This window comes from Curcuma longa, unplaced genomic scaffold, assembly GCF_044706935.1.
Source record: "Curcuma longa cultivar G26 ecotype Majalengka, Jawa Barat unplaced genomic scaffold, ITB_CL_G26_1.1 contig_994, whole genome shotgun sequence".
In the NCBI taxonomy this organism is placed as follows: Eukaryota; Viridiplantae; Streptophyta; class Magnoliopsida; order Zingiberales; family Zingiberaceae; genus Curcuma; species Curcuma longa.
Window position 1 is genome coordinate 22644 of NW_027435578.1, and position 12319 is coordinate 34962.

Sequence of the window (12319 nt, forward strand, 5' to 3'; positions counted from 1 at the left end):
CAATTTAGTATTCAATATTTAATATAGAATTTTATATTCATGCTATTTTTCCTTTACTTATCAAGCTTCTTATTGTAAACGTTTTACGGTAAGATAAACTCATTGATCTAAGGGATTATGACTTTCTAAATAAGGATGAATTACAGCAAGTATCTTACGAGTATATTATTTTAATTTCGATATTTGTAAAAATGAACAAAACTATAAAATAGACATTAATTGAATTTATACTATAATACTAACATGCACATGAATATTGGATGCTCGCTGTTGCTTTAAAATCAGAATTTAATTTGCACTTATTTGCAAGAGAATTATAATGATTGAAAGTCATTGTTTTAGTGTCAATGACCAACAAGTGAAAGTGTGCCCGATCAATAGTTAAAGGTATAAAAATATATCTAACCCCTTCATCTTTCATATTTATTTTTATCACTTGTTGCATGATAGACTTCCTTGAGGATTTTAATGTTAACTACGAATATGCAAAGACATACATACTTAACCAAAAAATAAAATATATTATAATATTATATATTCTCAAAATATTCTTACTGTGAAAAAGGTTGAACAATAAATAGATATATTATAAGACCTATAAGAGGATGCCTCCTAAACAGAATAATATAATAGATATCAATTAATTTTTCTATTGTAAAAATCTCTCCATTCACACCACATAAAAAAAATAGTTAAACCAAAAAATAGATCCTTCTAAATTATTTCAGTTATAAATATGCAAAGTAGATTAATTACTATACACATAAAATTGGGGAAGTAATAAAAATTATTTATGTGACAAAGATAGATTTTTACAAAGTGGGTGAGCTAGGAATTTTATTTTTTAAAAAAAATGGACGCCTTCTAATTTTCACCACAATTATTTTATTAATAATTGGAGGTATAATAATGGCTATGACGATGACCAAGGAGATGATGATCCATTGGCTTACGTTATCTAACCTTATACACTTCAGCAAAACTCTACGGTTTCACCAAGGAACAGATCGCCATACCCTCCAATATACCCGAAATGTCTTCCTGTGTCGTTCTATTTGTGGGCTCCATTTATCGTCAAATCGCATGGTGGGTAGGAAAGGTCTTGACTGTGAACGAGTTGCATACGCATTCGTAACTGCAAAGATATTTTGGTAAGGAGCATACGTGTCACCATCCGATAGGTCGGTAATCCCCCAATTGATGCACGCAACTGGTGATTATATTGAGGCGGATGAGTGGAAGGGCGTAGCAGACGAGGGACACCGGAGCTCGATGGATCTCCTGCGGCTCTCGCTGTCTCTCCTCCTCCTCTTCTCGGCGGCGATTGCCTCCTCCTCCGGCGCGGACGATGCCAAAGAGGATCCGCTGATCCTGCAGGTGGTGGAGGCCGCGGAGGACGAGGCGTCGGGGCTTAGCGCGGTGGCGCACTTCGCCAGCTTCGTAAGGAGGTTCGGGAAGACCTACGCCGACGAGAACGAGCGTGCTTACCGCTTCAAGGTGTTCAAGAAGAATCTCCTCCTGGCGGCGCGGCACCAGATTCTGGACCCCACCGCCACCCATGGGGTCACCAAGTTCTCCGATCTAACTCCCGCCGAGTTCCGACGCGCCTACCTCGGCCTCCGGCGCCCGTCTTTGGCTTCTTCCCCCGAGGCGCCCGTCCTTCCGACCAACGACCTGCCTACAGACTTCGATTGGAGGGACTATGGAGCCGTCGGCGCCGTTAAGAATCAGGTCCTCTTTTCAACTAATCTACATGTCAATCCCTAAATTTTCCTCTTTTTTAAAATCCCTCTTTGTATGTTGGTCTGATTTAATTTATTCCTTTTTTTTCTTTACTTTTGTTTGTTCTACTTTAGGGGTCGTGTGGATCGTGCTGGTCCTTCAGCACCGCAGCAGCCCTGGAAGGAGCTCACTTTTTGGCCACTGGAAAACTGAAAAGCCTCAGTGAGCAGCAGCTAGTTGATTGCGATCATGAGGTCTGGTCTTTTGGCTTAAAAATTCTAAAAGATAGGAGAACCTTTCCAAGAAAATTCTTGATTGTTTGAGATCATTTATTTGATTTTTTTACTGTATGTTTTTGGAATTTGTAGAACCTGTTCAAAGTAATTTACACTACTGGAAGTCTTAATTTATGAAATCTTTCGGTGAGGAAAAATACCTACTACCTAACCAAGAGTAGGAAAATGTCATTATTTGTGAATAGGAGGTTTTTACCCTATAATAATTTGATGATGCCTGGACCTTTATCTTGGAGGTTTCTTCTTGGATGCCTTATTTATTACCTTTTGCATTGTTACAACTAAGAGCCTATACGTGACTCACTTTAATAATCGATGGGACTTTTGAGTGGGGCCCTCAGGTGGAAACCCCCAGGAAAAACGACCTCCATGGAAATAATTGTGATTTGTTTGTTTATTAGGATTGCTATGACCATTCATCTGGAAGATAGAAGGATATTTCATGATAATTCTATGATAAATTGTACAGGTTGTTGAACTGGTAAAATGTTCAGGTTGGCCCGTTCTGGTTTGATAGTAAAACAATCAATTTTTTCTCTGTTACTAATGAATGTTAATGCTAGGATAGTAAACATCACTATATATTATCTACTGAATAGTACAATGCATTCATCTGTTTATTAGGAATTATTATAATTTTTATATCTATTCCAAACATTTCCTATGCCTGATCTACTAGTTCCATATGATTTCAAGCAGACTTCTCGAGTTTTGACAAATGAGCTGAAATGCATAGATCATTGACCTAATCACATGACTTTCATCTTTAACTTTTCATGCCAAATCCTTGTATTCTATTGTCTTCTGTGTCCAGAAGTCGATTCAAATGTTCAATTTTGGTATCTATTTCAGTTGCTTCTCTTTAAGTTTGATTTACTTGTGTGGAAAGGCATGAGTGAGCAAGGAAGCTAAACCTGGTCGTTTCTCTGGCACTGTTGGTTTGATCTCTAAGCTATCAGTGCTGGTCCCTCTTCACTTGCAAATTTTGGTTCTTCCTATTACACATCATAATCTAGCAATTTCTCATATTCTTGCAGTGTGATTTGGATGAACCAGATGCATGCGACCAGGGATGTAATGGTGGTTTAATGACCACTGCATTCCAGTATTTACTCAAAGCTGGTGGGCTTCAGAGCGAAGAAGATTACCCTTACACTGGATCTGACCGAAATGGCTGCAAGTTTGACAAGTCCAAAATTGTTGCTTCAGTTCAAAACTTCAGTGTCGTCTCTGTCGATGAAGATCAAATTGCTGCTAATTTAGTGAAACGTGGCCCTCTCGCAAGTAGGTGGCCCTACGCCATTGTTCTACTGATAAACCTCTAGCAACATATACCAGTTGATCTAACCTTTTTATCATCGCCTAGTTGATCATATTTCTGTTATCCCTTCTGCAGTTGGTATAAACGCCGTGTACATGCAAACCTATATCGGAGGTGTTTCGTGCCCTTATATTTGTGGACGGCATTTGGATCACGGGGTGCTCCTGGTGGGTTATGGTTCTTCCGGATACGCCCCAATCCGCCTCAAGAACAAGCCTTACTGGATAATAAAGAACTCCTGGGGAGAGAACTGGGGCGAGAAAGGGTATTACAAGATCTGCAGGGGTCGGAACGTGTGCGGGGTGGATTCCATGGTCTCCACAGTTACTGCAATTAACACTCAACAAGATCAGTGATCATTTGCTCTAGTGCCTGTATTATAGTTCCATATGCAGACTTTCTATTTGCATGGGTTGTCTTTATACTGCTTGAAAATGTTACAAGTTAAATTCCTGGTGTAGGTTTCTATGTGGCTATGCCAAATCCTAGAACAACATGATCTCTGTCTCTAGGTATGTTTTCTAGTTTGCTATGTTATCTGTATATATTAATTAATAATGATTTAATATATCAGACTAGTGCAGTTCTATGTCCTCATACAATATATTAGTTACTACTGCACTGTTCATGACAGAAAACAGATTAATTTTTCATCTAGTTCCTGAGCAAAAGATGATCCAATTCTTTCCAAACAATTTGCTTCAGGTGACTTCCGACATCTATGAATTGCTGAAACATGTGTGTTTCTCTTTTTCTTTATGTTGTCTTGCAGCATTTGGTAGCATTGAACTCTATGCCTCCTTTCTCTGTATATCCCTTAGTAACTAGTTGAGCGTTAATGTCATCCTTGTTCCATTGTCTTCCAAAGCTCGTATCTTTGTCAATATCGTTTCTCTCTATCGTGGATCTTGGACTGCAATTAAAAAAATGATGTCAACTATACATTCCTCTTCATTTCTAAGACCTCTTTCTAGTTTTATTATTATTATTATTATTATTATTATTATTATTATTATTATTATTATATATTGTGCCTCAATTATCCTTATTATTGAATTGGGACTACTAATTCAATCTCATCACCATTAAACTTATCACCACTTTTCCATCTTCTTTGGACATAACACAACTAAAGATGAAAGTCGACATTTTTCTTAAAAAGGGCATCATAAGGAAGTTTGATTAATTATGTTGTCACTCCCCTCCTTGGTATTTTATAGCAATGCTTGTTTGGAAGATTAAGGTGTGTTTATACATGATGTTTGATGTCTAATCCCATTGTTTGAGTATTATCTTTTTGTTGAAGTGGGCAAGGGTTGAATTTCGACGAAGTCAAGATAATGTACTCCTTTGTAGTAGTTAATTATAATTTACTGATTTACCTGCTCATAGATGATCATGGAATCGATTATGTGAAATTGTTGAGTGACGGATTTTACCTTTTTGTTGAAGAAGAGTATTATCTCATATTATCACTTCTAATTATTTTTATGGATGACGATTTAGTTTTAACCTTGTTACGATAAAGTGACTAGCACTACTAGGCATTTAGACTATGGTCCTCTACTTCATTAAAGAAGTAGCATGCCCTAATCATGCTTGTTACCCTATTGCATTCAATCAAATAACTCCTCAATTTGATTGGCTTCTGAACGAGCATAGGTTAGACAAATAAGCAGAAAAGATCATTTAATTTATTTTCAAGATTAAATTATATTTTTTTAAAAAAAAATCAGTCAAGGCAAAAGAGTCAAAATGATAAAGCTCACTAATCGTCAATGATGATCCATGAGCAGGCCGCTTGCATGCGCTCAGTGCTGCAGTGCTGTAATTCCTGCTCCCTCCCCGCTCCTTTCCCGCTGCTTTTTGTCGTCTGCTCTCCAAAATTCTCCTCCTGCGGCTCGGCGTTGCCATGCCCGGGCCACCACCATCAATCCATTTCAGCTCATGATCAGCTTCTTCTGCTCCAAGGCATGCAGCACGCAAACCCCCTCCAGTTCCCTGCTGCTCGCTTCCCTGCTGCCGTTCCGGAGCTTTCTCTGTGGAGATGAATCGCTTCCATCACCAGCAACTCCTTCCCGGCTGCTCTGCTTCTTCTCCGCACAAGCAAAGACGTGATGACTGGTCGTTATCTGGTTTTCTGTGTTTTTCTTCTCTCTCTCAGCTCTTTTTCTGAGATTTGATCGTCTGAAATATATTTGCAGGATCTTTTTGGATGTTCCTAGTGACGTTACGATTGAGGTAGCTGGTGTGAGATTTCAGCTTCATAAGGTTGGTCGATTCTGTAAATCGTGCATTTATGCGCTTGATTTTTCGCTAATTGGTCGGAATTCGAACAAGTGCAGTTCCCGCTGGTCGCCAAGAGTGGCAGGATCCGTCGGATTTTGTCGGAATCCAGAGACGGCGACAAGATTCAGCTGCCGGGTCTACCCGGAGGTGCAGAGACGTTCCGGCTCGCCGCCAAATTCTGCTACGGCGTCCATTTTGAGCTCACGGCAGGCAATGTCGCCGGGCTCCGCTGCGCCTCGGACTACCTCGAGATGACCGGCGACTACGCCGGCGACAACCTCGCGTCCCGGTGCGAGGCCTACCTCGAGGAAGTCGTCTGCAAGAACCTCGAGTTCTGCGTCGAGGTGCTGCGCCACTGCGAAGGTTTGCTCCCCCTGGCCGACGAGCTCGGCGTGGTGAGCCGATGCGCCGACGGCGTCGCGGCCACGGCCTGCGCGGAGCAAATCGCCGCCAGCTTCTCGCGACTGGAGTACAGCTCCGGGAGGCTCCACGTCACCAAGAAGAGTGATTCCAACTCCGGCGAGGACTGGTGGATCCAGGACCTCTCCGTCCTCCGCGTCGACCTCTACCGGCGGGTGGTGGAGGCCATCAAGGGCCGCGGAATCCGCCCGGAGAGCGTCGGAGCTTCACTCTTGGATTACGCCGAGAAGGCGTTCGGCAAAAGGCCTGCCAGAGCCGCAACCGGAGAATGCGAAGAGAAGGCGGTAGTGGAAACGATCTCCAGCCTTCTTCCGTCGGAAAAGCACGCCGTGCCCATCAATTTCCTCTTCGGTCTCCTTCGCTCCGCCATCATTCTCGACTGCTCGACGACCTGCAGGCTAATTCTCGAGACAAGAATCGGATCTCAGCTCGAAACGTCTTCCCTCGACGATCTCCTCCTGCTCTGCGCTCACAATTCCGGCGAAACAATCTTCGACGTCGACACCGTGCACAGAATCCTTCTGGTCTTTTCTCAGCAAGAGGAGAGCGACGACGACGGATCTAATTTCGAATCAGATGGCGGTCACGCGCTGGACAAAGTGGCAAAACTGGTGGACGGCTACCTCTCAGAGATCGCTCCAGACGCCAACCTCAAGCTCGCGAAGTTCATCGCCATGGCGGACACTTTGCCTGCCTACTCTCGATCATCGCACGACGGGTTGTACCGCGCCGTCGACATCTACCTCAAAGTATCAAACCTCAATAATCTTTGTGCTAGAACGCATTAGATCGAATCTCGATACCCATTCTCACTTCAATTTACCAGGCGCATGATCAGGCGCTCTCGGAAATGGAGAAGAAGAGGCTCTGCAAGCTGATCGACTTCCACAAGCTCTCGCCGGAAGCCTGCGCTCACGCCGCACAGAACGAGAGGCTCCCCGTGCAAGCGACCGTGCAGGTGCTCTACATCGAGCAGCTGAGACTCAGAAGCACCCTGTGCTGCTCCCCGCCGGATAAGCTCAGCAGCGGACCCGTGCTCGTCGCCGGGATCTCCCCCCGCGACAGCTACGCATGCCTGAGGAGGGAGAACAAGGACCTGAAGCTCGAGCTGGCGAGGATGAGGATCCGACTGAGCGACCTCGAGAAGGGCCATGCGTGCATGAAGCATGACGTGAACAAGAAATCCCACTCGCGCAAGCTCGCAGTTGCAGTGACGAAGAAGATTCGAAAGCTGAACTTGTTTAAACATGAACCATAAATTTCTATCATATCTTCAAACTTCTTCTGGCTCCAAGTTCTTTAGATTTTTCCTATCTCTACGCCATAATTCTTCGTTCGTTCTTCCTTCGATATTGCTATGGTTGACTCGTCATGCAAACTTACACATGAAATGGATTCATTTGCAATATCTATCTTTTACAGCTCAAGAACAAGGACATGGCACTAGATTTGCAACTCACAGTAAGCAAATTGGAATTGTGCAAAGAATGCAACCCTACACACTGACATTTCAAAATCACAGGGAAAAGAGAGAGGGAGAAAGAACACCTGGACGTTCTAAATAAAGTTCGGGCTGCTCTTCTCGCGAAAACTAATCAAGATGATGCTTAATTGCTGTCATGTTTGTTGTTGGTTGCTTCTTTCTGCCCTTCCACAGACTGTTGATGTTTGTAACTGACAATCTGAATGTCATCCAGTGGCCCATTGGCTTCTTTGTTGGATGTGTCTACGTTAAGGAAGAGGCAAACCACAGCGCAGTCATCAATTTTTGAATTGGGATACTTGAACTTCCAGGCGCGAACAGCCGATTCGACGAGGAAACGAGCAGCAGACGACCTTTTGTGAGCAGACACAACTATGCTTATCACTTCATTGTTGGATAAAACATCCCAGACCTGACAGAAGTTGATGAATTCATAAGGGTGTGTTTCACTTATTTGGAAAGCACAGGGAAAACAATCAGAAATCGAATTCCATCGAATCTCACCCCGTCGGTGGCCAAAACAATGAAGTCGTCTTTTTCAGTGATGAGTCTGTAAGAAACTTCAGGCACAGAAATTAAACCAAAACCCTTCAAACAGAAATCTCCGAATGCCCGTGCCATAGCCAAGCCTGGGGAATCCAGATTGGGCAGCCATACCCGGGCCACTTCTGGTTCATCTTTCAGAGCAAAGATCCGGCCTCTGCAACGCCTAATTCTTTCAGCTTCCCCTTCAAAGAACAAATGAATACATTTTGAAGAAATTAAACCTAAGGGATTTAAGATAAGAAGCAAGATCATTGGCCATCATTGAATAGCTAATTTAAGCCTCAGAACCTTTTTAGTTGCTTTTATGGTGCAGAAAGATCATTCAAAATGTGTGAGTGTGAGCGCGAGCGAGAGAAGTTGAAACATAGAAGAATTTGAAGCTAAATCATTAAAATCAAGGGCACCGATGCTGCAATTCGTACTCATTGATGCGATGTTCTATCCATAATTTTGTATTGTTCCATCATTATCTATTCAACACACAAAAAGGAATCCCACAATTGTTCGTATAGCTTCCATTTTCTTGTTACCAAAAGAAATTCGATACTGATATTGGTATCATCTTAAACAGTTGTAGAGCATCACTAGACAGACCATATGGTTCTTGGTACCTTTCCTCTACAAAAGACGGTTTAATAGACTGCAATCCTTAAATCCTAGGCCAAAGAGTGACATTTAGAGTCATCATCAATAGAAACAAAGAAAGAGAAAGGTAATACAAATCATATTAAGTAAAACTAAGAGGCGATCCCACTGTTAGTTATAGACAAATCCACACGAGCATGCCTTCCAGAATTGAGACATCTCCTAACAAACTCTAGACGTCAAACTCAAACGTGTTAGATATAGGACTTATATTGCATATGCAATCCACCAATCAAAATACAAACACAAAAAAAAAAAAAAAAAACCAGTTAAGTTAGCTCATGTGAGGACTTGCAATTGTCTTTATCAGTAAAATGTCCTTCTGTTTATCAGCAAGGATAACCTTATTGTGGAGGCAGCCAATGAATCCTAGAAATATAAAAGAAGAAAAGGTTGCAAACCGATTTGCTCCAAGAGACATGAAATGAAATGTGAAAGTATAATGACCATGTTTAACATGAAGGCACACTAGTAAGAAAGCTTAAATGTGAAGTTCTATATGATACAAATACAGAAACTCAAAATTTTAAAATACCAAAATGAGTTTGAACTGGACTGGCTCATTATTGAATGTCATGACAGAGTGCAACTCTAATGGAAGGCTTAGCAAGTTATATATAGTCTGTGGGCAATCATTCATTAATATGCAGTTTGCAAAAGGAAAATAGTGTCGTAAAAAAAACAAATTATAAGAACCTTCACTGAAAGATGATTTAAACACTTGCATGTACCATGACATGTAAAAATTTGCAAATGAAAGTTATATGTCAAACAAAGATGGATTATGAAAATGAACATGCCAGGATGACTGAATAAGCATAGATTTACATTAGCATTATCGGAAGTAAGATGAAAGGCACAGAAGAAAAAGCATACTGGGTAGGCTTGGTTTTAGATCCACAGTTAGCTGAACAGCAATCAAGGAATTATTTTCATCTCTAGTGCCCAAAACTGCTCTTGAGTCTCCAACATTTCCTATGATGAGATCTTGACCCTACAAATGAAAAAGACTATCATCAAAGAAATTACTGGATATTGTCCAAAACTAAACTACAAATGATAGTTCCAATCGGGCGAACATAGAATGGGAAGTTGCCAACCTGCTTAAACAGAGTGACTGCAGTTGTTCCACTGTAGAAGCAATCAATCTCAGGATGCAATCTCAGTTCTTTATCCACTATTCTGAAAGCCTTGAGGAACGAGTCTTTCATTGTTTTCAAGAATTTTGAACGTCCGTCCCTCTCTCGGAAGGTAGTAGAAGCTATGGGCACGTTCATGGTCGTGTTGGTATTATTCTCTTTGGATTGATCATTTCCTATAATTAGTTGCCAACTAGCTCGTAGATTCACAGGGAGAATATCTCTTACTTTCCTTGCCACCAAGTGGCCATTAGGACCATGACCATCAAAAACGCCACAAAAGACTGTATCACTCCTATCACCAAAATTCTGCATGTCAAAGATGAAGTTGTGAAAAGCAAATAAGGTTTTCTAAATTAAAACATAACATACTTGCTAACCGAGATCGGAATCAAAGATAGCAGTGGAAGGAAAAAACACAAAGCAAACATCATTTTGGAATTGATTTGTTCGAACTGAACTACATAATAATCTTCAAAATATGTTCAATTAATAGTTTTTTTAAAAAGAAAAACAGTAATTGTGTTTGCAATAACTGGAGAATGTTACAATCAAACAGAAAGAAAAGGAAACTAAGTACACCAGAACCAAGAATTGATTGGATGACCATGTTGTTGTCATAAGAAATAGATGGCAAGCATTCACAAAGATTCGAATAACCAAGTGTACAAATCACCAGAAAAGGAATCCGACAGACCTCCCAAACGATCATGGCGTCCTGGTTAGTCCCCTTCTTGCCCTGCTGAGTGAATAGCGACGCGGCGCTGGTGGAGCCATTTCGAAACTTCCTCCCCGGGATCCCGTAGAGCTCCTCCTCCACCTCCTCCTCCTCCTCCTCTGGCGATGCCCGTGGCCACCTCTTCGAGCGCCCCCGTTGCCGCCTGGCCTCTGAAGCCGGAGACGATGGGCTGGAGCCACCGCTCTGGCCGTCGGCCGACAAGCAGGACCCCATTGGCAGGGTCCTGAGCACATCCAATATGCACTCCAGAGCAGCCAGGCAGCTGGGCCAAACGAATCGAGTTGGCGGATCCGTCGAGCACCAGATTCAAAACACCACTTTTTGATCACTTCGATCCGACCAATCCGATTCCTTCACCGTTAAACTTCTCCCTCGACTCCCAAAGACGAGAAACCAATTGGAGATGGAAGGGGAAAGGGGGAAAAGACACAATCTTGAGTCTTGACGAATTGCAACAACAACAACCAAGAAAGAAATGAAGCCGGGTATATCTATCTATCTATCCATATACAAATAGCTGGATTCCAAAATGGATAACAACAAACAAAGGCAAAACTTTGATTACAAAACGGATGAGAGGAAACAAAAACAAAATCTTCAAGCAGATATCGTTAAAAAAAACTGACAAGAAGAAGACGAAGAACAACCAAATTATACTATAAAAGAAAAGAAAAGGCAACCCTTTTACTGGAAAGGAACAAGAAAAGGAAGGTATCAATCAAGACGAAGAGGGAGAAAATAAGGAAGGAAGAAAGATCTCGTTTTTAAAACAACGAACTCAGCGTCGTTAAGGATCGTGGATGAAGAACACAGGGCAAAGGAAGATTCAATCTCCATCTCCTTCTCGTCACGAATCCTTGTGTTCTTCCAAGTGCTTCGCTCCAATTCTAAATCCGTGGCTCCAATGCCTCCTTTATTTCCGTTCTTCTCTCTCTCTCTCTTCTAATTTGATTGTTTATTTTTATTTTAATCCTATATTTATCTTATTTATTCATGTACTCCTCCAAGTTTTTTTTAAAATATATATATTTGGAATTTTAAAACATTTCAAATTTTAAAAAATTGAAGTAAATTCAAGAGATGTGTTTGGATGTTTAACTTTATTAATTTTCATTTATAAATAATATTTTAAAATTATACTTTTACATAAATTACTAAAATGTATTTCTAACAATATACATTATATTCTTGCAAAAATTCTTAACTACTCAACCACCCTTACCTCTTTTTGTTTTACATGCACAAAAGTCTTTTTATTTTATTTTATTTTTTTTCAAAATAATTCAAATATTCAGATTTTTATATATCCAACTAAAGCGTATTCTAATTTATCTGATAAATTTGAAAAATACAAGTGGCTAATTTTTCATCTCATTAAAAAAAATTCTGAAGTTCATCAGAATTGAAGATTTAAATTATAAATATTTAATTAATATATTCAATGTTTTTTGCATCATATCAAAATACAAGAATTTCAGATAATACTTTCTTTATAGTGATCAATTATATATAATTTCTTAATTTATTTTTTTATATGGGGATGATTGAAATAACTCTTCATTATGTCCATTATTATGATCTGCTCCCTTAAATAAAAATTACTTGTCAAATAATTGTCATCTTCTATTGTTAAATAATTCATCATGCATTCCACGAGGGTCCTCGATCGACTATGTCAAACAATATATTGAACAAATTAAATTAATTCTCTTGTTATTT

General features: G+C 40.6%; 3 protein-coding genes across 3 annotated transcripts; 2 read left to right on the forward strand and 1 right to left on the reverse strand.

Moving 5' to 3' along the window:
• The first annotated feature begins 1241 nt into the window (after positions 1-1241).
• Positions 1242-3928, forward strand: LOC141819637 (cysteine proteinase 1-like). The gene is made up of 4 exons (XM_074706880.1): positions 1242-1731; positions 1857-1976; positions 3056-3302; positions 3415-3928. The coding sequence occupies exons 1-4, from the start codon at positions 1273-1275 to the stop codon at positions 3693-3695; spliced, it is 1107 nt and encodes a 368-aa protein (XP_074562981.1). The 5' UTR covers positions 1242-1272; the 3' UTR covers positions 3696-3928.
• Positions 3928-7428, forward strand: LOC141819640 (BTB/POZ domain-containing protein At5g48800-like). Its single transcript, XM_074706882.1, is given in 6 exon segments — positions 3928-4044; positions 5136-5239; positions 5241-5453; positions 5544-5610; positions 5685-6797; positions 6875-7428. Coding segments are annotated over 6 exon segments (2046 nt in total). The 3' UTR covers positions 7307-7428.
• Positions 7423-11490, reverse strand: LOC141819636 (putative protein phosphatase 2C 33). Its single transcript, XM_074706879.1, has 5 exons — positions 10559-11490; positions 9823-10170; positions 9599-9716; positions 8036-8259; positions 7423-7943 (listed from the first exon to the last, which is right to left on the reverse strand). Exons 1-5 carry the CDS (start codon positions 10811-10813, stop codon positions 7656-7658), a joined length of 1233 nt encoding a protein of 410 aa, XP_074562980.1. The 5' UTR covers positions 10814-11490; the 3' UTR covers positions 7423-7655.
• Between the last annotated feature and the right edge of the window lie 829 nt (positions 11491-12319).